The 26273-nt window shown below is 39.3% G+C and overlaps 2 protein-coding genes across 3 annotated transcripts in view; one reads left to right on the top strand and one right to left on the bottom strand.

Annotated features, from left to right (window-relative positions):
* The window catches only part of ngef (neuronal guanine nucleotide exchange factor), a 29997-nt gene extending 12766 nt beyond the window's left edge, over window positions 1-17231 (bottom strand). Inside the window, exons 1-7 of the mRNA XM_088380136.1 lie at window positions 16394-17231; window positions 12102-12198; window positions 10030-10332; window positions 9612-9670; window positions 7984-8222; window positions 5799-5959; window positions 5526-5678 (exon numbers count right to left, since the gene is read on the bottom strand). Of these exons, the coding sequence (XP_088236262.1) occupies window positions 5526-5678; window positions 5799-5959; window positions 7984-8222; window positions 9612-9670; window positions 10030-10332; window positions 12102-12198; window positions 16394-16613 (1232 nt within the window). The 5' untranslated portion in view covers window positions 16614-17231. The remainder of the gene's footprint in view (window positions 1-5525; window positions 5679-5798; window positions 5960-7983; window positions 8223-9611; window positions 9671-10029; window positions 10333-12101; window positions 12199-16393) is intronic.
* Window positions 751-26028, top strand: mrps23 (mitochondrial ribosomal protein S23). 2 transcript variants are annotated; one of them, XM_088380141.1, is made up of 5 exons: window positions 751-898; window positions 24307-24486; window positions 24606-24683; window positions 24816-24939; window positions 25378-26028. In XM_088380141.1, exons 1-5 carry the CDS (start codon window positions 819-821, stop codon window positions 25507-25509), a joined length of 594 nt encoding a protein of 197 aa, XP_088236267.1. In that variant the 5' UTR covers window positions 751-818; the 3' UTR covers window positions 25510-26028. The 2 variants fall into 2 exon arrangements, with proteins under 2 accessions (XP_088236267.1, XP_088236268.1); XM_088380142.1 differs by lacking the exon at window positions 751-898 and adding an exon at window positions 18668-18811.
* Window positions 26029-26273: the final 245 nt, after the last annotated feature.

Raw genomic sequence — 26273 nt, 5'->3', positions numbered from 1 at the left:
AACGAGCCGATATGTCTATTCAGATTTATCACTCTTTACACAGCAAGACCAAATTCAAGTTTGTTTTGTTTATCATATGTAGTATCTCCTTTTAGCTAAGACTGCCCTCACTCTGAGTCACTGCAGCACAGAAAAGTTTTATTTGTTGATTTCACTGCTGAGTTACACGTCACACAGCTGCAACGTCACACTCCTTATCCATCTTGTGCAGCAATCTCATATGTTGATCTAACAGTGGTGTCACACCCATTACGGAAAATCGACGCATATCAAGGTGCAGCATTATGGGTGTATCACTCGGTGGTAATGTGACTACAGTAATTAGTATTAGTAATTACAGCTAGCTAGTGGTACCACCTGTAACTGTTTTTTTGGCGTCTATACACGGAAAGACGCTTGTTCACATACAACTACACTAAACTGTTAATCTCTCTCGCTCTCTCTCTCGCTCTCTCTCTCGCGCTCTCTCTCGCTCTCTCTCGCGCTCTCTCGCGCTCTCTCGCGCTCTCTCGCGCTCTCTCGCTCTCGCTCTCTCGCGCTCTCTCGCTCTCGCTCTCTCGCGCTCTCTCGCTCTCGCTCTCTCGCGCTCTCTCGCTCTCGCTCTCTCGCGCTCTCTCGCTCTCGCTCTCTCGCGCTCTCTCGCTCTCTCGCGCTCTCTCGCTCTCTCGCGCTCTCTCGCTCTCTCTCTCGCTCTCTCCCACCTTCACAGGTTCCACATCAAATTCAAACAACAAACTGCGGGGTTTTTTTTATCATTGATAAACACCCACATAGTTATTCATTCTCCCAGATTTACGGTATCAAGGGAGCAAGGTTCAATGTGTTTCCGTACAATCTGTTGTGTACAATCTTTCCCCAAGCTCCAGTTTCACTGCGTGAGGTCAGACACACCTGTCAGGTAGGTGCGCCTTTGACTTTAAAAGCCGGCTCTTCCAGACCACTCCCTTTCTCTATTTCCCCTTTGCTGTTCAGCCTTATGACTAAATCATCTGTGCAATGTGTCTTTAGTTTGCTTTGTTTTGCCTCTGTTCCCTGTGAATGAATGTATAAAAGTACTCAACTGATTGGCAAATACTCATACAGTCTATTTTAAACTGCACATACAATACAAGAGTAATTTCCCCATTGTGGTGACGCCATAGTGACACCAAAACAAACTACACACCATTCAGACCCACTGGATATTTAGTAAACGTCACTCGCTGTCAAACCTAGTTTTTCCAGTTAAGAAAAAAGGACACAGACATTGCTCATGGCTCTTTGGCTCTCATACCTTCAGCCAGGTTTTATGTTATAGTACGAGATTTGTATCTTTCCACTCACATACAAACATTACGTAAACAGCTGTCTCTACAAACACAATGATAGGTTATTTTTGACTGACAGATATAGACAGCTATTAAGTTAACTACATTTTATTATTATTGTAGTTCTATGTTGAACTACAGTGCTAAATATATTGTAAAAGGAATAATTATTTTACAATGTCGGTCAAATTTTTGAAACGTCTGAATTGAAACAGCGGTTTTCAACCACCGGACCAGACCAAAAGAAGCCATGCAAACCTAGGCCATAACATTAGCTAGTATATTGAGTGTTTCATAAGAACATTCCTGCACCCCAGACAGACAGACAGACAGACTTGATTGATTGATTGATTGAGCTACAAAACTTCAAAGTGAGGACTAATGAAGCTGTGCTCATTATGGCGATTATATACTATATAATCTTTGTGAGAAACACCGGCAAACTAATTTCAACACCCTGCCAAGTACTGTATATCAAAGAGAGGGGACGAGGCAATTAAGAAGAGTTAAAGACATTGGAGAAGACGGTATGTCAACAAGCAATACCGGTTTGATTTCTTAACACTACTGTAGTAAAATGTATCATAAACTACCAGTACAAACAAGACAGAAAGCACAAAGTTTGATTTTAATGACGAACCTGAGTACACTGTGCTGGTATCGGTTTCAGTGAAAACTGTCTGTCAGCCTGAATACTTTAGTACAAGACAGTGGTTCAACTCTTTCGTAGGCTGATAAAACTGACACGCTTGACTATGTGATATGTATCAAGATGGAACTCCTGACACTTTAAAAAGTGGAATCCCAATTTTCCAACTCAATGATATACTGTAAATGCATCTATCTATCTATCCATCTATCCATGTTGTATTCCACAGATCCTGTTTAGGATTACAAGGAAGTTGCCTATCCTTTGATGGGTAGTTGGGTGCAGCATAAATTGGTTATTGATTAGGACAAGACTTAAGCCAGATGCATTAAGTCACCCATGTGAATTATTGCTCAACAGATGACTGATTTTGACTGATGCCATTTACAACTACTATGGTATATAATAGAACTCGGGTTTTGCACATCAGAGCTAAGTCTTGTGTGGTGCGTGGGAACATCTCATTAGCTCTTTTGTGTGCTAGGTAAGAAGCAATGTACAGTGCACTTCTAAATTCACAGGCAACCACACCCTTCACAGTTGTCATTATGAAAAACAAAGCTGCTCTTATTAAGACAAATGTGACTCCTGTTTCACTCACACACTCAATGATTTTTATTTATTTATTTATTTATTTAATTTTTGCAAGTCACATTTGAATTATGCAACCCCCAATGTAATTTTATCAAGAACTTGGTGTTTTTCTCTGTGATTTATATCCCTGGAGCTGTTTCAATTGGTCAATTGAAAATAAAATAAAATAACTCCTCACTGGCATAAAGAGGGATTTTTTACTTAGATGAATGTACATTTCAGAAATAAAAAGATGCAGGTATATTCACAATCTAAATAAAAAATAAAATAAAAAAACTCCTCACTGGCATTAAGAGGGATGGTTTACCAAAACGATGCAGGTATATTTACAATCTAATTGTCGGTGGGGATAAACCCCTTGAGCCTCTGTCTGACCTGAAGTTACAATGGTGTGCCTTCATGTGAAAAGGTAATAAAATCCACGAGGCCCGGCCACAGCTTTTACGAACACCCGTTCCTATTCTCTGGCTCCGGCTTCGCCCACACCGCGACATGGAAGTCGGCCGGTGGCGGTCGGGGATGGTGCTTGGGGACTGGCGCACACCGCAAACGGTAATACAGTGAACCGCAGACCCCATGAAATGTAGACCTCTATTTTTTGAAGCTGATACTTTCTGAATCAGGGTGGCACAGTAGTTAGCACGTCCGCCTCACAGTTCAGAGGTGCAGTGTTCAATTCTGGCTCCGGCCTTCCCGAGTGGAGTTTGCATGTTCTACTCCGGTTTCTTCCCACATTCCAAAGACATGCATGGTAGGCCGATTTACCAGTTCAAATTGTCCGTAGGTGCGGTTGTGAGTCTAAGATTGTCTATCTATATGTGCCCTTGCGATTGTCTGGTGACCAGTTCGGCGTGTACCCGGCTCAGTGGCCTAGTAGTAGAGTGTCCGCCCTGAGACTGGAAGGTTGTGGGTTCAAACCCCGGCCGGGTCATACCAAAGACGATAAAAATGGGACCCATTGCCTCCCTGCTTGGCACTCAGCATTAAGGGTTGGAATTTGGGGGTTAGATCACCAAATGATTCCCGAGCGTGGCACCGCTGCTGCTCACTACTCCCCTCCCCCCCAGGGGATGGATCAAAATCACATGGGGATGGGTTAAATGCAGAAGACAAATTTCACCACACCCAGATGTGTGTGTGATGATGACCATTGGGACTTACCCCACCTACCGCGAAAAGACTGCTGGGATAGGCTCCAGCACACCCGCCAATCATTCCCACGGCGCAAACGCTCATTTCTACCAGCAAAAAGAAAACTCCACCCATGTGCACAGCAAGACCGCCCTTTGCAGTAGAGTTGGCCTGGGCACGGAAATACGTAGATTGGCTTGTGAACTCCAAGTTAATTAGTTCACTGATGCTGACAGGCAGCTACAGTATACGGAAATACTTTCTCCTAATTGTGTCAAACTGGGAGGGCTGGCAGTTAGTGATTTACTGTAATCTACCTTATATGCTGTTCCATCCTCTCTGAAACATTTTCATATTCACTGTAACAGCAACTGCTCTAAAAAAATAAAATAAAACCGACCAAACTGGAATAGTTGGGATCTCAGGTACTTAAAGTGGAGTCGAGTGAGAGGAGTAAAAGACTCATAGAGGACAAAAAAATCATTATCGTGACGACTGGATGTGCATTAAATTGTTCAAAAACACCAATTTTGGGAGGATTAGCATCATGGCAACATAAAGAGAAGAAAATGCAGGGAATTAGATAAATCAGACCTCCTCCAACTGTGGATAAATTCCACATATCTGCCAAAGCGACTCAAGTGTAAAAGGGACAGATCAGCTATGTCCAGTCAATGCAATTAAACAGATCAGTGACATACACTCCCACCTCAACATAACAACACCAGCTCAGTGGCCTAGTGGTAGAGTGTCCGCCCTGAGACTGGAAGGTTGTGGGTTCAAACCCTGGCCGGGTCATACCAAAGACTATAAAAATGGGACCCATTGCCTCCCTGCTTGGCACTCAGCATTAAGGGTTGGAATTGGGGGGTTAGATCACCAAATGATTCCCGGGCGCGGCACCGCTGCTGCCCACTGCTCCCTTCGGAGATGGGTTAAATGCAGAGACAAATTTCCCCGCACCCAGTTGTGTGTGTGACAATCATTGGGACTTCAACTTCAACTTCAAATAATCACATTAAAATACACCATCTTGAAATCTAAAGTGCAGTGAAAGTATTTATCATTAAATATGGTACATTACTGGCATATAGAGCAATACATAAAACAAAAATAATTGAAAACGAGGGTTAATGAAGTAACACTTAGGCCAACTATACTACATGTAATGTTTAATATTTTTATTACTGCTCATTATCATTTTTCTCTGTGTTGTTGCCACCCAGCGTTAACACCTGTTTAGTAAAAATTATTTATAGATACTAAATTGGAATTGGTGAATGGCCTACACTTGTACAGCACTTTGCTAACTTTGAGGTACTCAAAGCCTTTTAAAATTGTCTCCTCATTCTTCTAGTGATGACGCAGCATCAGGAGCAACTGGGGGTTCAGCATGTTATTCAAGGACACATTGACATGGTCAAAAACACTGAGAATCAATCGCACAACATTCAGACGGCCAGTCTACCACTTGAGCCATGCCTTCAACAACAAATTGGCCAATTGAAATTGTATTTTACAAAACGATACCCCATATACACATATACCGGATCAATACAGTGTATATAATAAAGTGTCAATTAATGCCTAGCCCCAGGGAGAGCATGTATCCAAAATAGCATCTACAACTAGTTGGTTTTCAATCAATATGATGATTGTGGTTTGAGGGACAAAATAAAACAAACTATTTTCACAGGTGCAATTTAGAACACCGACTGTCACTGAAAGTGTTGCAATGTTAAGGGTCAATTTTCATTCTTATCAAAACGAATGGCCTATTGATACTGAAAGGACAATAATAGAGAATGCAACAGATAACTAAGAATAATGAAATGAATACTCACAAAATTCGCCTGTAGTTCTTCTCCTGGTACACCTGGTTAATGACATACTTGATGAAGACACTGAAGTGCTGAACAGCATGGCTATAAACAATGTCACACACATCTGAAATCAAAATGGACTTCTCGATTCGGTGTTCGAGATCCATTAGGAACCTGAGAACATAAGAAGATTTGAATGAGTCATTATGATTACTGAGGAAAAGTCTGTTTGTTGGAATGGATTACATAGGAGGGAAACAAATAGGAATTTGTGTTAGCAAAACGTCATCCTACCGTTCACTGGCTTTCATGACTTCTTCGATGTTGGAGAAAAGAAAGTGCATATCAGATTGGCTGAGGTTGTTTATTAAAGAAGAGTTACGTAGGAAGTGAGTTTCTAGAATCTCCAAACTTTTGTAGTACGATGCCTCCGAAGTAATGAGCTCAAACATGGCCTAGACAGAAAAAAAATGCCATACCGTCATATTGTGACCTAGCCATAACACAAAAACAAGAGTTGCTCTTTCAAAATTGTATATTGGTAAATAAAGACAGGTTCATCAAAATTAAGTACCGGTATTGTTTAAGTCCATACTAAACAAACAAACAAACAAACAAGCAAAAAATCCATCCATCCATCCATCCATCTATCCATCCATCCATCCATCCATCCATCCATCCATCCATCCATCCATCCATCCATCCATCCATCCATCCATCCATCCATCCATCCATCCATCCATCCATCCATCCATCCATCCATCCATCCATCCATCCATCCATCCATCCATCCATCTTCTCCCGCTTATCCGGGGTCAGGTCGCGGGGGCAGCAGCTTTAGGAGGGACTCCGAGACTTCCCTTTCCCCAGCCACTTCGTCCAGCTCATCCCGGGGGATCCCAAGGCGTTCCCAGGCCAGCTGAGAGACATAGTGGAAGAGCAGCGGCTCTACTCCTAGTCTCTCCCAGATGACCGAGCTTCTCACCCTATCACTAAGGGAGAGCCTGGACACCCAGCAGAGGAAACTCATTTCGGCCACTTGTATCCGGGATCTTGTTCTTTCGGTCACGACTCATAGCTCGTGACCAATGGTGAGGGTAAGAGCGTAGATCGACCGATAAATTGATTGATTGGGCGGATCTCATCCACCCCTGGGGCCTTGCCCCCGAGGACAACAATGGAGGCACGGCACATGGTCCACTCGGACTCAATGTCCCCCGCCTCCTCCGGGACGTGGAAAAAGCTCTGCCGGAGGTGGGAGTTGAAGCTCCGCCTGACAGGGAATTCTGCCAGACGTTCCCAGCAGACCCTCACAGTACGTTTGGGTTTGCCAGGTCGGACCGACATCTTCCCCCACCATCGGAGCCAACCCACCACCAGGTGGTGATCAGATGACACGACGACAAAGTCGATCATAGAACTGCGGCCTAGGGTGTCCTGGTGCCAAGTGCACACATGGACACCGTTATGTTTGAACATGGTGTTCATTATTGATAACCTGTGTCGAGCACAGAAGTCCAATAATAGAACACCATTCGGGTTCAGATCGGGAGGGCCGTTCCTCCCAATCACGCCCTTCCAGGTCTCACTGTCATTGCCCACGTGAGCATTGAAGTCACCCAGTAGAACGATGGAGTTCCCAGAAGGAGCGCTCTCCAGCACTTCTTCCAAGGACTCCAAAAAGGGTGGGTTTTTTGAGCTGCTGTTTGGTGCATAGACACAAACAACAGTCAGGACCCGTCCCCCCACCCGAAGGCGGAGGGAGGCTACTCTCTCGTTCACCCGGGTGAACCCCAACGTGCAGGCGCCCTGCCGGGGGACAATAAGTATATCCACACCTGCTCGACGCCTCTCAACGTGGGCAACTCCAGAGTGGAAGAGAGTCCAGCCCCTCTCGCGAGGGCTTGTACCAGAACCCAAACTTTGTGTGGAGGCAAGTCCGAATATGTCTAGACGGAACTTTTCTGCCTCGCACACCAGCTCAGGCTCTTTTCCAGCCAGATAGGTGACATTCCATGTCCCAAGAGCCAGTTTCTGCAGCCGGAGATCGGACCGCCAAGGTCACTCTGCACCCGACCCATTTGGCCCCTCCCACAGGTGGTGAGCCCATGGGAGGGAGGACCCCCGTTTTCTTTTCGGGCTGTGCCCGGCCGGGCCCCGTGGGTGAAGGCCCGGCCACCAGATGCTCGCCTTTGAGCCCCACCTCCAGGTCTGGCTCCAGAGGGGGGCCCTGGTGAGCCGCGTCCGGGCGAGGGAAAATGAGCTCCATTTATTGTACTCATCACAAGGGGTTTAAAAAACAAAAAAACAAAAAAAACATAGAAACCAAAAAATACATATGTATCAAAAATTATATATTGTGCGTTAACCAAAAAACAAGAATCACAAAAGAAATGTCTGTGTAAAACAACATAAAATGGGGGAAAATAGTTGTGGCTTTCATCACAGTCATCCCAATTGAAAAATTATTTTTGATCACCTCTTGCATTATAATTTCTTTTTGTGGCAACTGGTTGAGTAGTCCACTGGCCTGCACCACTTCCAGGTTCTGCCACAAGCTTAGCGCACGGGCATTGTTCCTCAGCTGCAGCTGTAACACTGGTGCAGGAGAGACATTGGACTTTGCCAACATTGTGGAAGGAGTTCGATGCTCACGCTGGCGCCTTTGCTCAATCTCCTGCTTTTTGGATGTATCCCGGTATTCCTGATACAAGAAGGCTGGAAGACAAAATAATAAATGACATTAACTTAACCTTTTTTCATTGATGGGACATTGACCATCAATTTTAAACATAGCATTATGAAAGTCAATTATAAGTGAAGCACATATCTAATCCAACTTCACTGTATATAACATAACCATATATATATATATATATATATATATATATATATATATATATATATATATATATATATATATATATATATATATATATATATAAAAAAACATAATATCATAATAATCCAACTCTATTTATCTGCTTTGGTCTAGACCAGTGGTTCTTAACCTGGGTTCGATCGAACCCTAGGGGTTCGGTGAGTCGGTCTCAGGGGTTCGGCAGAGCCTCCACTGCGGACGTCTGAACACACCTGACTTATCGTGTAAATTCGTGATGACGCATATCTGAACAGCGCTCGCAAAGACAACAGCAGAAGTCACACTGCAGTTCATGTATCGTGTTAGTTTTGTTGTTTGAACAAGGTGACATTCATGCACGGCTCATTTTGTGCACCAGTAAAAAACATCTATGTCTTGAATTTGAAAACAAAAAACTAAAAATTTCACTAAAGAGGGGTTCGGTGAATGCCCATATGAATCTGGTGGGGTTCGGTATCTCCAACAGGGTTAAGAACCACTGGTCTAGACCCTAGTGCCCAATGACAAGTGTGATTATTATTACTAGTACTATTATTATTATTATTATTATAGAACATTACAATAATAATGGTGATGACAATAATAATAATAATGATTATTATTATTATTATTATTATTACCACTATTATTTTTGTTTGTATTGAGTAATCCAAACATAAAGGGGTGTCAGACAATGGCTTTGTACTAATGGGTAGATGCACTACTTTTGTGCATTCAATGTAGGAGTTGAAGAAGCTTTTAGAAGCTTTACAAATTTTTAGGTGGGTTTGATGTTCATTGATAAGAACAGACATTTTTTCCCAGAGTATATTGACTGTGTGTATACCAAAACATAATGTGGCTAGAAACAACAGGAGAGCGTTGCATAATCTACCCTATACTGCAGATTGGTTTGGTGGGTGTCAAACTGGATTGCAAGTTACATAAGAGTGACAAAAATATGAAGCTGAAAAATGCATAGGGTGGTTATGCATGCATGTTTAAACAACAATAAGACACTGTCCTTTTACAGTCATTAAAATAAAATGCATGCATTATTTAACCTGAAACATACATTTAGGATAAATGGCTAAATGGACCCTTAACCCAGGGGCTGTAGTTCTACATCTGAGACCAGCTCTACTTTTATTAACAAGTATAACAAGTCAATTAAGAGTCTAGTTTGAGGCATTCCTAGAGGGGATGACAGTTGGAGAACGCGGCTGTAAAGTGATTAGTGATCTCACCGATGTTTTTGACAATGTTGAGGCTCATTGGCTTAGAGTAAGCTCCATTGTTCAGCAGCCTGGAAAGAAAGAAAAGCAGACAGATGATTGTTAAGACAAGCATGCAAACAGGTGAAAGATTATATTCCTGTGTCAGCGAATGTATGAATTTAAATAAGGTGACAGGACAAGTTGTTATGTCATAGCGCAGACACCATAATTTGTGTTTTCCTTTTCATGGACATTCACCCTCAAGCAGCACAATATAACATTGTTTAATAAACTGAATTTTCAGATACGATGGACATAGGGGGAAAGCTATGTGTTTGCTCATTATTTTCTTTTTGTGCTGTTTTTTAGATTATTTAGTTGTAGCAGAAAACCCATAAACTTGAATTATTTGCCCATATCCGGTGCTGTTAGTGTAATTTGGTCAAACCTGTGGTTATAGTTGTCCCGGTCTGCTCCCTCAGGGCTCGGCATTCCCGAACACATGGTACTTCCAATGTCGCGTACGGTGCAGGCCGCAGTCGTTTGCTCAGACAGCTTTTTAATGTCCCCACTGAGAATGGTGTGAGTCCGGTATGAGATTGAGTCGGACGTTAAAGCACTGTTGTGGTGGTAGGAGGTAGCAGATATGTCCACGCTCCCTCCTCCCACACTTCCCCTTTCCTTATTCACAGCATCCTTGTACAAAGAATAATATCTGCTGCTGGCCTCTCCATTGCTTGGCAACACAGATCTGGAATGAGGGAGATGTGGTGAAAATCAAAGACAAACATTTCATAACACAAAAGCCACTTTAGAGTAATAACTATCCAAGTCATCCTTGGAGCAGAAATTCCAAAGCAAAGTGTGATCACTATCTGTATATTTGTTGGTTTGTTTTCATGGACGTGCTAGAAGTCTAGCCATATATACACAACTGATTGTTGGAATTTCACCTCTTTACACTATAACCATAATGTGTCACTGATTGTAGGGTGTGAACATATCAACATTTTTCTTGATTCATTATTTTCCTTATTGATCAGCTAAAAACCATAGCCAATGAGCTGATACTACTGTACAGATAAAAACAATCAAAGCGAACCATTACATGAGAAAACATCTTAGCATTTTTTTAGCATGACGTTTTGAAAACTGTACGTTTCAACCAATAGTGTAGTGAAGGGTTACAAAGAGAAGCTGCAAAATTCATATGGAACAATATATGTAGATCTGTCTATTCAACAATTTACTGCTGTGCAAAGAAAATGAAGACTGAAAAGGTCGCCGGTGAGCTGGACCCCCAATCACACTTGAGTACGGGTGACAGTTGAAGTACTCTAAACCTTGGACTGGATGGTTGGTAAACACCACCTTTCAAACGTACATTTACACTAGAATGATTTGAGAGTTTAGCATGAGCATGTAGCTATGGATATATATATATATATATATATATATATATATATATATATATATATATATATATATATATATATATATATATACTGTATTTTTTAAAATTATCTGCTTACTCAGTGACCTAAAACAAAACTGAAGGCCGATAGCTTCACAAACAGGTTCAATTTAAAGCAGCAGTAGCAAAGCCATCTATCTGTCTGTCTGTCCGTCCGTCCGTCCGTCCGTCCGTCCGTCCGTCCGTCCATCTATCTATCTATCTATCTATCTATCTATCTATCTATCTATCTATCTATCTATCTATCTATCTATCTATCTATCTATCTATCTATCTATCTATCTATCTATCTATCTATCTATCTATCTATCTATCTATCTATGTTGTATTCCACAGATCCTGTTTATTCTATCTATCTATCGGTCGGTCCGTCGGTCCGTCTATCTATCTATCTATCTATCTATCTATCTATCTATCTATCTATCTATCTATCTATCTATCTATCTATCTATCTATCTATCTATCTATCTATCTATCTATCTATCTATCTATCTATCTATCTATCTATCTATCTATCTATCTATCTCTCTTTATTTGTAGTTATTCTATATCTAGATAGTTTCCAATCCTTTGGAATCTTAATGATATTTGAAAGGAATGTGTGCTCACATACATGCCTAGAAGGCACTTGTCAACAAATATATCTCAAAGAACATGAGTCATAGAATACAAGTCAAAGAATACGAGTCATAACAAGAAGGTGATTTTACATTATTGTTACCACACTATTTTTTACAAATACACTAGTACAGCTATGTAGTATACAACATTTAACATTTACTGTTTAAATGAAAAGTTACACATGTCAATGGAAAATGAGCTACTTACAATGATTTTTGGCTCATCTGATAAAGAAAAATGTACTCACAATTTGCGCACCTCTCACATCGTGTCTGATATACTGTAAAACTGAAAATGCCAAACTAAGTTTGTTTTAGTGACAATCTAATGGCCCGCACTGCGTGTCCACCAGTATTGTTTTGACATGCAACATGCACATTTGTTTTGATAGTGGTTTTGATAGTCAAGTTGATAAGTCAACTCACCGACCAGCCGCAGACAGTTCCGGTGATTTATGGGGTGATGGAGTATTAGAATAAGAGTTTGGTGATGTGGTGTTGTCCACTCCAGATCTGGAAGAACCTTATTAAAAGGGTCAAAGTTCCACATGGTTTGGAAAGAGAGAGAGAGGGAGAAAAAGCTTATTACTGAAATGAAGCACAATAACAGAATGTAACGTTTTTTTTTTTTTATATTGGCACTGAACACTGTTAACAGTTTTACTGTTAAGAGGATCCATGAAGACACTGGGTAGCTTTCTAGAAGGCTAGCTAGATGCGAGTTATGAGGATGTATGATGGATTGATTATTCAAGCAATAAACAATGATGAATAAGTTACAATCTTGGATTTTATGGACAGCTGACTCAAAGATTACCCAGGTGATGGAAAGGCAAAAGCTTTCAGGAGGAACAGATTTGTTCACACTCCAAAACATGCAGTTTCATACAGGGTTGGGGAAGGTGGGCCAAAAAAACAAATCACCAGCGTTCTCTAACGCGCTGCCAGACAGGGCAGTTTGCCACCACTATGGTATAGAATGCAGCAGCCTGTCTCAGACGTGTCAGCCAATTACATCCTTCTGTCGGCACCAGAAGTGAGGCGCATTTTAAGACGTTTTAAACTCAAACAGAAAAACACCATCTATGTATTAAATGTTCATAACTAGAAATATCTACACAATTTAAGATTTCTAGCAATTATTAAAAGTTAACATGCAAAAAACATTATGGGGTAAAATCATGCAAGTCCTAATCGGATCAATAATAATTTTAGTGTCTAAAAACTGAGCATCCGATTATGAAATTAATTCAAACTTTGATCGGATTAAAAATATTTTATCTATGTCAAGTCACCATATTCACCTTTAATTTCCAGGTTACAGCAAAACTAAAGAAATTGGCCTCATTGTTCAAATACTTTTGGAGGGGAGTGTATGTGGGAGGGCAGTCAGCATGCACTTGCATGCATGTCACCTAGTACAGTAAGTGACTGCACTGCATGCTTCAAAGTCAATATTATTCCACCAAAGCATCTGGACAGATGTTTTCTCCAGGAATGGAAGGAAATGAACTATTTTACAAAGAGAAAACAATTATGCCTCCATTTTGTGCAGCCATTTGTTCAGTCTTGTTGCAACATTTAGTAAATGAACCAATGCTTAATTTGTTTATTAAGAAAATTCCAGTTTGTCCACAAAAAAAACAAAACAGAAAAGGCCCTCACAGTAGAAAAAAGAGATACCATTCAATGTTAATCTTTTATCACAGTGATCGAGAGGACACTTGAGTAGCAGTTCACTGTATTCCTAACATAGAGGTGCAGATACAACACAGTAAATAGTGTGTTGAAATATACAATAGTGTGTCACATTGCCATATCAGATCGTAATCACTGGAAACATGATTTCTATTTCAACACCCCTAACGGCTAATGATGTCTTCTTGTTCTGTTTTACATATTTGATGATTAATTTGTGTGTACAATAAACAAACAGCTTACATCTCAAAAAGCACTTCCATGTGTTGTTTTTTTTATTGGCTGTAATGAAGAAAATGCAATTAAACTTGAAATAAACATAATGCTTATTTTGTATGTCGCACATTTCATATTGCAAGCAAAATAAACCCACCTATGTGCTCCAAGATAAAAAGCAAGATATAAGTGAATAAACAACAAAATCATTATAGATTTGTGAGAATAGCTATAGATTTAATATTACGTTTAAAGGAAGATTTTGTTGGAGATGAGCAGAATTCCAAAGGCAAAGAGTTCCACAGTGTTAGACTCTAATAACTAAAATTATTTTAATCTGATTTTGAATTTACATGATATATTGAGGAGGGATTTACGTAAGGTGTCTGTTCGAAGTATAGTGAGCATGTCGGAAACATACAGTGAGCATTAAAAAACAAGTAAAATCTTGTAATCGATTCTTAACTGGAAGTCAATGAAACTGGAGCAATGTGCTCATATCTGTGTTTGCTAGCATTCTTGCTGGACCAATTTGTAAAAATTATTTTGAGTGCTTGATTTGTTAAAGCAAAAAAAAAAAGAGCATTAAATAAATTTTTAAAACTACAGATGAACAAATTAACCATATTTTCAGTCTCTGGCGGCTTCCTTGATCACCCTCATTCATTGATTCACCACCTTTAAATGCCTGCTTTGTTTCTTACATGATAAAATGCCGTAGAGGAAATATTAATTAAAAATTACGTCTAAGCTACTGTCAAAAAAATTACCATCATGATAATAAAATTGGGGGGAGAAGCATTAGAAGAATATAGTATTTGCAGCTGTATGAGAACATTCATTCATCTGTTCATCCATTCATGCATGCATTCATTCATTCATTCATTCATTGATGTATTATATGACAGACTGAGCCTCACATTTGCCAGGATTTGGCAACAGCCGGAAGGAAAATCTCCCTCTAAGGATGATACCTTGAACAGAACCCAAAACCCAGGCTTTGTTGGGCAACTGTCTGCTTTGGCCAGTTAGACTGAGCGAGTGAGACAGAGTAGAGGGACAGAGGGAAGCTAAAGAAAACAAGATAGAGGGGTTGAGTCACCGGGGGAAGGACGAGAAAACTATGGGTATAACAACAGTCCTAACAACGACAGTAAGTCAGAATATTATGAGCGCTGAATCACAATATTAACAAGCGAATGACAACATTGTCTCACTAATGTAAAGACCATATCTAAAAACAGCAGTCTGTCACTACATGTATTATAATAAAAGTTTGTATTTATTATTTTCAGTTTGGCCCTCATATTCCTTTGTACTTAGGGCGTTAAATAGCAGCAGAATGGAGACACTCCCTGGAAATTAGCATCAAAAATATGCATGAACCTGTTAGTGATTCGTCATCAGTGCATAACATGTAGAGTGAAAAATATACAATCAATAGCTTCTTTGTTGTCCAAGAAAACATTTCTCATTGCATCAAAAAGTCAAATTTAAGTGTGGGAAAGCGTTCTTGTCGCCTCCCAAGCAGCAAAATGTACCAAATACAATTTGGTATTTTTGGTTTATTTTCGAGTGAAAGTTGACTTCACTGAAAAATGATTTGATCAACAGCGCTTCCACTTTTCTGTACTTGTGTGCAAAATCAACAAGCTTATCAAGAGATCTGACAATGCATTTTGACAGGCCTCGTTGCTTTTTATGACTTGTACTGCCTTTTTAATACATGCCTGTCTTGTTATGTATTTATTACCCTATAACGCCTTGGAGGTTTGTTCTATGCTGGGCAAAGTCCAAGCCCAAACACTTTGGTGCGGCTCAGTGATAATGTTTAAGACCTGTTCAAAATAAGTTTCTTTACACAGTAAAATAGTAAAAAAAAAAAAAGCATTTGCATCATTTAAATTGATAGTTGTTTAGTGTTGGTTCAATTCAATTTAAACATTTACTCCTAATTATTTTTACTTTGTATGACGAGATCAGATGTTGACGTGTAACAATTAGGTATTACTCAGACAACTGTTATTTTAACCCAACAGGTTACTCAGGTTGCACTCACAGATTTACACGACAGCAGAATACGTGGCAAACCCTGTTCCTCATTTAGTAGTTGTCAATTTCACAGTGATACAGCGCAACACGACATGGCGACTTAGTTGAAACCTTAAGTAGAGTATGGAGAGTGTAATGTCTCTAACAGAAGGATGTTCATTTCTACAATAGGAAATAGGACATTCACTTTAAAGAGACTAAATTTGACTTGTTTTTCAAACTGTTACTGATGAAGGAACAGCTGGTCAATATAAACAAGTGTGACTATAGCTATGTCCGCAGGTGTATGTATGTGTATCTATGTCCGCAGTATGTGTGTGTTTTGCATGTGGATGAAAAGCTGTGTTTCGGAAAATATCCTCATTTGTGCGGATATGGACGTAGTCTAATTTCAAGGATGTGCAAAAAAAGTTAACGATAGAACTAAAGCAGAAATTGTTACTTAAAGCTTGTTTCGCTACACATTTGAATGTTCTTCTGTTCTAATACAACCATTTGCACTTACCAAACAGTAACCTATGCTAAAATTTTATGAAACCTTGTACTTGTGTGTTGTATTACATTAAAGAAAAAATCATATTGGATTGCTCGTGGACTACTTGTGGCGTCTCGGGAACCATTGGTGGTCCCATGGACCACACTTTGAGAAACACTGGCTGACATGTTTGACATAATGTATTGTGTCCATTAGGTACCAGTTCAACATTTAGGATAAACATCCGAGATAACTTGATGATTTGATGTTTTCTTACTTTCTGAGTTTTCAGAGGCAGCCATTCTCTTCTTCCTCATTGAACGGTAAAAGCGAGAGTTTCTGCGAATAGGTTCTCTGCTCAGGCCCACCCTGGATTCATCATCGTCGTCATCATAGTCCTCCTCGTGGTTGGCGAGCACCACAGTGGTGGGATGCTTGTCAGGGCTTTCCTGGGATTTTGTCCCCCACTTGCCCCGAAACAGAGCAGCCACAGACATGCTGAATGTATCACAGATCTCGATTGCAAGTGCGCTAAGAAAATTCAGTAAGACTTCGAGCAAACTGTCTGAAAGTAATCCATCCTAATCAGCCAGAATCCAGAAGAAAATCCATCCTGAGAAATTATTGGCTTCAGTGATTATGTTCATTTAAAAAATACAAATAAATCCCAAACAGGAACGATGAATGGGAGTGTAACCAACAAAACAAAAAGGTCAATGTTGCTTAGGTCCTCTTCATTCTGTCCTGTTGTTAGCTACGCTGGCAGCCAGTGGGAGCAGAGTGCTTTGCTTATTTCTACCTAAGCTGTAATTATTGCATTTATGACTCGCTCTCCCTCTCCTGCTCTTTGTCCCTCCTCTGTTTGGCTCCGTCCCTCTCTCTACACCACCCTGTAACGCGCTGACATTCCTAAACTCAACCTGGCCTGCCTGCCTGCCTGCCTCTGTGCCTTAAAATGCACTCTGTTGCCGAACCGGAAAAAAGAACCACTGTCAGATTACAGTGTAATGTGGCTCTCCATTTTAGATTCTCTCCTCCGCCTTAAGCAAAGTTAAATTATATATCAAAAGCAGAGAAAGAAATGACTAAAATAACTATGCTAGCCAGTACTGTAAGTGATTTACCATGTGTGTGAAAGTGTGTGCTAAGAACTGCGAGTAATGTTCTTGATCCAGTTGAGCCAGGGCCCCATACACATTTTTTGTTTTCTGGTCAGCTGACATTAAGAGTTTAAAGTTCACTTTTGCCTTTTTACATGGCGGGATTAAGCCTGCATGTGTTGCTATTTAACCATGCCGTGTCCTGTCCCACTCTAGCCTTACTGCAAATTTAGTTTTTTTATCTTATTATTTTTAATTAGGTTTAGATAAAATTTAGAACCATATAAAAATGTGTTATCAAGTCATTTGAACGTGTTAAACAGGCAATTTAAAATTTGGGTTTAAAATGTGTGTACGCTTTCATTATAAGCAATTAATTAGCTTGTTAACACCAGTTATAGGGTGAAAACAAATGACTACCTCAAAAATGTGATTTCTTAAGCAGAATGATGCACTAATTTGCTAGATGTTAGTCATTGAAGCTCATGGTGACTACATATTATACCTTTACAGGTTAACTAAAGAGTCTGATTTGAACAAGAGATTGCAGTGAGGAAATTTTACTTTCAGACTTCTATGACTCCAAGTTACAACTCTTAATGAATGATTAACAAAGACTTTAAAGTATCTGTATGAGCACATTTAGAAATGATTAAGGATGCTCATATTGTATAAACATAAATTAATATCATAGTTTGAATGTGATTGGTTAATTCCGAAAAAGTCACAAGGACACTTTCAAGAGGATGTGCACACTTCTGCAAACAATTATCTCGGTTATTTTTAATATCTTTCTTAAAAACATAAATCATTCTAATTTAGGTGTACAGTTTACATTCAGCTCGCATTAACGGTGGAAAATGTTTTGAAATTATCTTCATCCCATCTTTGAATTTACAAGATGTATTTGAAAAGAAATGTGTAGACTTTTTATACAAAGAGATGGATTGAGATCGAAAGTGAGATTAGAGTGACAGATTGATTTACACAACGTTTTCTAATGATGTAATCGGATGTGATAAAAATTAAAATATATCATGTATTAGGGCTGGGGTTATGGTTAGGGTTGGATCAAAAAGAGTAACTGAGAGGTCACGTCAGGGAAGATACAGGATCTTGATTGTTCTCTAGTGGTGATTCTTGGTACATATTTTGATGGTTTTTTTTTGGTCGTACCGACGAGCGTTTCCACATGATATGGCGCGAAAAGGGATACCCGAGGTCCTAGGTTAGTCAAGTACATCCCAAGAATAATGAAAGTAATAAGACAACAGCAAAAGAAAAAAAAAAGTTTAGAACAGAAAAATATACGATCTCGTTGATATCATTATATTAATACTCCCAAAGGCAGGCGAATAAATAAATAAATAAATAAATAAATAAATAAATAAATAAATAAATATGCACTGTATAATATATATTCCTATTATCAACTCATTGTTGTTTGAACAGTGATACTTTATTCTGAAAGAGATTAAAGTACTACCGGAAGTGCTGTTTGGATTGACCGTCGAGAAACTGCTTGTGGTTCAGCTGTACCTAAAAAAACAAATGGCTGGGAGCAGACTAGAGAGAATTGGAACTGTGTTTACGCGGTAAGAACGCGTTTTAATGACCTACTCGTTGTATATCTTTCATTATAGCACCAGTTTCCAGTATTTCCTAGTAACTATTATGCTATTTTTGACCCGCTTGAGCTATACTGCATTGTCTTCAATTTGTTATACTGATAACCAAATTGTAAGACTAAATTTAATATTATAGTTTATGTGTGATAAACATGATAGTTCTAAATATATTTGCACGTGAATTTGTATTTTTCAAGAGCGCCGACGTGCCTCTTAATGACGAAATAGTTGTGCGACAAAAGCAAAAATATTTACTCGGAGAGAACTTGGAATAACCAACCACACATTTGAACGCGTGTGCAATGTATAACATTTTAATCAAGCAATTGCGTCTTACCTCTATGACTCAATGCTCATCGTCTTTTGAAGGACGCTGTCAAGGCACGATGGCGGTTTCGGTCCCTTAAGGCTAAACAACTTGGGCAGTCAATGTCACGACCTGATTTGCATTGAATCACATTATTATTATTATTTTGAATAATAATAATAATAATAGTTTGATTCATAACTAAAAGGTGGACTCCTGCAGAAGGTAGAGGAGGAATTTAGTTAAATTAGGTCAGAAGTCACCAACGTCGTGCCAGCGGGCACCAGTAGCCTATGAGCTCTTAACGATTGATGGGACAATTGTGATTATCCTGCAATATGGGAGTAGTGATCATTTGATATTAAAATGTGAACATTGGCTGATCTTTACAGTAATAAATTGTGTTATTTATAGTAATGAATTGTCTTGTAAAATTAAACAAGTTAATATAAAGCAGGCGCAATGGTTACCACGTTCGCCTCACAGTTTGGAGGGTGCGGGTTCAATGACACCTCCGGCCCTCTCTGTGGGGAGTTTGCATGTTCTCCACGTGCCTGCTTAGGTTTTCTCCAGGTCCTCCGTTTTCCTCCCACATCCCAAAAACACGCTTGGCTGATTGAGCATTCCAAATTGCCCCAAGGTGTCAATGCGAGTGCGGATAGTTGTTTGTTTCTGTGTGCCCTGCGATTGGCTGGCAACCAGTTGAGGGTGTCCCCCGCTGACTGCCCAATGACTGCTGGGATAAACACCAGAATGCCCGCGACCCCTGTAGGGACTAGCGGTATAGAAAATGGATGGATGGATGTCTATTTTGGGAATCTCAGCTACATTTGACATACCGTATTTTCCGGACTATAAGTCGCTCCGGAGTATAAGTCGCACCAGCCATAAAATGCCCCAAAAAGTGAAAAAAAACATATATAAGTCGCTCCAGAGTATAAGTCGCATTTTGGGGGCAATTTATTCGACAAAATCCCACACAAAAAACAGTCATGAACGAGCAACAACAGGCTAAACGATAGCAACAACAGGCTAAACGATAGGTATGCTAACGTGACAAACACAAACAAAGAGCTGAGAACGGGCCTGACGTAACATATAGAGTGATTAAGGACAACTATTAAATGAATAACATGTTTATAAAACCATCGGTGCCACTCCAATTCATTAAATAGCAACAACAGGCTAAACGATAGGTATGCTAACGTGACAAACTCAAACAAAGAGCTGAGAACGGGCCTGACGTAACATATAGAGTGATTAAGGACAACTATTACATGAATAACATGTTTATAAAACCATCGGTGTCACTCCAATTCATTAAATAGCAACAACAGGCTAAACGATAGGTATGCTAACGTGACAAACTCAAACAAAGAGCTGAGAACGGGCCTGACGTAACATATAGAGTGATTAAGGACAACTATTACATGAATAACATGTTTATAAAACCATCGGTGTCACTCCAATTCATTAAATAGCAACAACAGGCTAAACGATAGGTATGCTAACGTGACAAACACAAAGAGCTGAGAACGGGCCTGACGTAACATATAGAGTGATTAAGGACAACTATTACATGAATAACATGTTTATAAAACCATCGGTGTCACTCCAATTCATTAAATCCATCGATCGTTCTTTGTCAACAATGGGTGCGCACTGCTGAGGGCGCTTGCACTTCAAAATATTCCACAGGCTCATATAACGATAGATAAACTATATTTCAAATAACTATAATACAAGCCAATAATATTATCAAACCATCCGTGCACTTTAAATCCATTAAATCCATCGATCAAATTCCTCGTCCTTTGTCAACATCGCCGCGCGTGCGCCCTGACGTCAGCCTCGTCTTTATTCCACAGATCTACTATATTGTAGCGTTAACAAAGTACAAGGATAGACGTGGGTTTGGTAAACGGCTCTTTATTAAACAAAACAAACTTCCAAGCGTGTGGCGGCGTGGACTTCCAGACAGACCGAGCATGCGTAATGGCCATGTCCGAGCCCCGCGCACCGTTCGCGGACAACCACTCGGCCGAGCGCCGGCCCCCGACTCAGTAGAGTAGGACCGGGCGTGCGTAAAAGCCATAATAGTTTTTCAAACCTTCTATGTCACTCCAAATCCTTAATTCCTTCAAACTCTTTGTCCTCCGTGTCACTTAGAAATGATCACCGCTAATGATGCCGGTAGTCTTTATGTGGGCACGTTTGTATGTAAACAACCGCCGCGCCGCGCTACTGACGTCACTTGAAATAGTAATCCATTGGTACATCACGGTTCTCCAAACTTTCTTTCTGCTGCTCGATTACTGTTTTCAGCTGCATATTTTACAACTTGAAGTTTGTAACCTGCAAAATATGAGTTTCTTTTTGGTGCCGTTTTTCTTAAGCCCACACAGTTGATGAGTCACGGCCAACGGTGAAATTTAGAGCGCCCTCATCCAGTTTCGTCTGAAAATATAATTTTTTTTGGTTGTTTTATCAAAGTCAAAGTCTGCTTTATCGTCGATTTTTTTTTTTTTATATACTTAGACACACAAAGAGATTGAAATTACGTTTCCACTATCCCTCTGTGAGATAGTACACATATGCATACAAGCAACACAAAAAAAACCAAGAAGGCACAAACAATGAATAAATAAGAGTGTTGAATAAATGATAAATAAACAAATAATAATAAATAATAATAATAAATATAATAGGAGCAAAAATGGAGCAAGTGTACATACAGCAGACAGTGGACTTGGATATGGTGCTTTAAAATGTTAATTGCTTTATTTGATGTTTTCTCTATTTTTTATGTTTTGAATATGTTCAAGATAAAGATATAATAGTTTTACATAAACATAAATACATAAATAACACGTTTATGAAACCATCTGTGTCACTCCAATTCATTAAATCCATCGATCGTTCTTTGTCAACAATGGGTGCGCACTGCTGAGGGCGCTTGCACTTCAAAATATTCCACAGGCCCATATAACGATAGATAAACTATATTTCAAATAACTATAATACAAGCCAATAATATTATCAAACCATCTGTGCACTCTAAATCATTAAATCCATCGATCAAATTCCTCGTCCTTTGTCAACAACGCCGCGCGTGCGCCCTAACGTCAGCCTCGTCGTTATTCCACAGATCTAGTATATAACTATATTGTAGTGTTAACAAAGTACAAGGAAAGACGTGGGTTTGGTAAACGGCTCTTTATTTAACAAAACAAACTTCCAGGCGTGTGGCAGCGTGAACTTCCAGCCACGGAGGTGGAAGAGAGATCCATAGAATAGGACCGGGCGTGCGTAAAAGCCATGACCGAGCCCCATCCACTGTCCCCGGACAGCCACCCGGCCGAGCGCCGGCCCCCGACTTCTATCCACGGAGGTGAAAGAGAGCTCCGTAGAGTAGGACCGGGCATGCGTAAAAGCCATAATAGTTTTTCAAACCTTCTGTGTCACTCCAAATCCTCAAATCCTTCAAACTCTTCGTCCTCCGTGTCACTTAGAAACAAAGCCGCTAATGATGCCGGTAGTACGTGGGGCCCTTCGTCATCTTTTTCATCCTATGATCAATCTTTGTCCGTTTTGTAAACAACCGCCGCGCCGCTGACGTCACTTGAAATTCAAATTAAATTAATCCCTTGCTACATCGCAGTTCGTTTATCGCGGTTTCACTTTTTTTCTTGTGTTTTTGGAAAATTTCCCCCCCAAAAAAACCACAAGTCGCTCCTTATTATTAGTCGCCCCCCACCCAAACTATGAAAAAAAACCGCGACTTATAGTCCAAAAATTACGGTGTATATATATATATATATATATATATATATATATATATATATATATATATATATATATATATTTTTGTTTTTGGAAAATTTCCCCCCCAAAAAAACCATAAGTCGCTCCTTATTAGTCGCCCCCCCACCCAAACTATGAAAAAAAACGTGACAAAATATATATAATCATATATATATATATATATATATATATATATATATATATATATATATATATATATATATATATATATATATATATATATATTTTGTCGCGTTTTTTTTCATAGTTTGGGTGGGGGGGCGACTAATAAGGAGCGACTTATGGTTTTTTTGGGGGGGAAATTTTCCAAAAACAAAAAAAAAATATATATATATATATATATATATATATATATATATATATATATATATATAAAATATATATATATATTTATATATATATGACGTCAGGGCGCACGCGCGGCGTTGTTGACAAAGGACGAGGAATTTGATCGATGGATGGATCATGATGATGGAAATGATGTTCTACATAGAAATATATATATATATTTCATTGTAGAACATCATTTTATGTATCAGAACAATGCACACCAGCACAGAAAACAGTCCTCTGGTGTTTAGTGGATTAAAGTTCCAATAACTGATTGAGCCACCGATTTAAAAAAAAATAAAAAAACTAGAGTGTACTGGTTTAAGCAGGGGGACACGTCTGGCACTCCAGGATTTGAGTCCCTGGCGGCATAGTGATTTACTGATGGTAGTCTTTGTTACTTTGGTCCCAGCTCTCTTCAGGTCGTTCACTAGGTCCCTCTGTGTTTTTCTGGGATTTTTGTTTACTGTTCTTGTGATCATTGAAGCCATTATTGACCAAATACTTGTTTCCCACCAAAAATCTGTAATTTCCTGGATTATTTTTGATATTGTCTCGCATAGTTGAAGTGTACCTATGATGAAAATTACAGGCATCTCTCATCTTTCAAGTGGGAGAACTTACACAATCGGTGGCTGACTAAATACTTTTTCGCCCCACTGTATTGTTGAGGGACAGGTAAATGTCATTATCTTTGCCTTATTCTGTTGTGTTGTGTTGAAAAATAAATTGGACCTTTTTTGCAGGTTTTTTTAGGACTATTTTAGAAGAATAAATGTCAGACTTTTAGATAGGTCAGGGCCTAAAAATATATTTTTTTAGAAAACAAACAAAGAAAATCATTCAAATTAATTCATGTTAATTGAGGGTCAATGAGGTTGGTGTGATGTGGGTTTTGGGATTCATCCTTAATGTTTGTCTGGCTTTGAATTGTGGTGGGGGTTAGGGTGTGTGTGTGTTTCAACATCACTAACTGATTATGTAAAAATATGATTAACAGGGTTCGGGATCTAATGCGCTCTGGAGTGATAAAGCAAACAGAGAAACCAATCTGGTATGATGTATATGAAGCTTTTCCACCAAAACGGCAGCCACTTTATGTAAAACCTCATACAAGATCCCGGGTCAGGAAACCAGACCCGTTGCCTGAAATCTTCTACACAGAAGATCAAGTTAGAGCGTAAGTAAATACCAATTTTTACTACTTCTTGTTCTAAGATGGTGTATGTCTAATAAAAATAATAAAGTAAAAATACTGTATTGCATTATATAAAAATGTTTGTCCATCTCTGCTTTTAGGAAATTTTATGAACAATATGGGATGGGTCCTCGCCCTTTTGATCTTTCCAAATCAAACTTTGTCTCTACCTGTCAAAGGTATGTACTGGATTGTATTTCCCACATCTAAGTGTTTAAACTAATGTCATTTGGCTTGTGATTTTTGTAATGGCGTGGCTCACTGGGTGAGGATTAACAACATTTCTGCAATATTTTTATGCTCCATTGTAGGTTTGTAGACAAGTATGCTGAGTTAAAGAGCCAATCCGAGATGGATGACACTGTTCTGTTTGAGGAGACTGCAAAGGCTTTACTCGCAGAGGGCATCATACTGAGAAGGAGAGGAGCCTCAACAGTAAGTGTTCATCTGGAAAGGTCCATTTCCACAAAAGATATCTGCTGGAAAAAATTTAGGGGTTCCTTGGTTTTCGATGGTCCCGACATATGCTGTTTTGAGGGAACAAATAGCATGCAATGAAGTAGTGAAGAGGGAGAACACCTCTTTGTTTTCATTGCTCAACGACGGACATCTTGAACAAAACGCAGAATAAGATGTCGTCAAGCAGCACATAAACTCACGCACTGTACTGCTTTGCCTACAGTGGAACCTTGGTCCAACTTAACAAGTTGAAAGACAAACTAAAATATTTTACCTCAAACATCACAGTCAAGTATTGATTTATTGAAACATTCTAATAACAATAAGATATTATTAATATTCTAACAATAATAAGTGGAAGGTTGAAACTGCAAATTTGAACATATGATCATAGTTTTGCCTTTTATTTCACAGGTGGCAGCAGAGTCAAGGGATCCAGTTTTGGGGCTGAAGCTGACAGCCATGTTGGCAGAGCAACAGTCAGTTGGTGATGACAGCATGCAAGAGCCAGAACAACTTACATCAAACACAACACAAACGTCGTAGAACTTTCTCCTTATTTGGAGGCTCTGGTCACCTTTAGAAATAATAGCATGATCATCGAGCAGGGGTGTAAATTTGTTTTCCATCAATGGCCTCATACAGAAAAGTTGAATGAAGTTGGGGACACAGATATTCTACACCTTTGTGTAATAAACATGGTAAAGAAGTCAATCCTAAATTAAGAAATGCTAAGTATTTTATTCTACCGCTTATCCTGTTCAGGGTCTTTAAGAAAAAAACTGTCTATGTAGTTATCAGGTTTTGTTAAAATTTCATGTTTACAATATCCCACCATTAAAAAAAATGAGCTGTTGCTGTTCAGGATCCTATTTTATCTGGGAACTTCAAGTTGCCATCTTTGAAATGTCACTTCAGAAAAATCAACAATGTCAGCAAGCTACTTACAATAATTTATTGCATACAGTCTACTTTGTCTGAATATCAAAATGATGGATGTTTCATGGAATGTTGTGTGAAACTGTGTGGCATCACTGAGAATAAATTGTATTTACAGCAGGCAAATGATTGGATTGAGAATTACTTAAAAATGTCTCATTAACTTTTTGAATGAGTGTGAGAAAACGACTCAGCAATCCAAATGCTTTTGAACTCATGAAAATGTTGATATTCTGCTACAAGTGGCACTTTCCCAAATGGTAAATCCCAAATCTTTGTAAAACTCATATTAAAGCGTGAGTAACAACCGGCAGGCATCACTCCAACTGGGAAGCATCAAGGAAAGGTATGAGGAGTCAGAAGACGTAACT

Source organism: Syngnathus floridae, chromosome 7 (assembly GCF_059516105.1).
Source record: "Syngnathus floridae isolate MCC-2025c chromosome 7, RoL_Sflo_1.0, whole genome shotgun sequence".
In the NCBI taxonomy this organism is placed as follows: domain Eukaryota; kingdom Metazoa; phylum Chordata; class Actinopteri; order Syngnathiformes; family Syngnathidae; genus Syngnathus; species Syngnathus floridae.
The sequence above is the reverse complement of the archived record's forward strand: the minus strand, read 5'-3'. Positions and strand labels throughout refer to the sequence as shown.

Excerpts from the sequence above, each read along its gene's own strand:
- mrps23 (XM_088380141.1), top strand. The coding sequence starts at position 819 with ATGTGTTTCCGTACAATCTGTTGTGTACAATCTTTCCCCAAGCTCCAG. Across the intron at positions 24,684-24,815 it reads TTTGTCTCTACCTGTCAAAG|GTTTGTAGACAAGTATGCTG; the intron begins GTATGTACTGGA and ends GCTCCATTGTAG. Across the intron at positions 24,940-25,377 it reads GAAGGAGAGGAGCCTCAACA|GTGGCAGCAGAGTCAAGGGA; the intron begins GTAAGTGTTCAT and ends TTTATTTCACAG.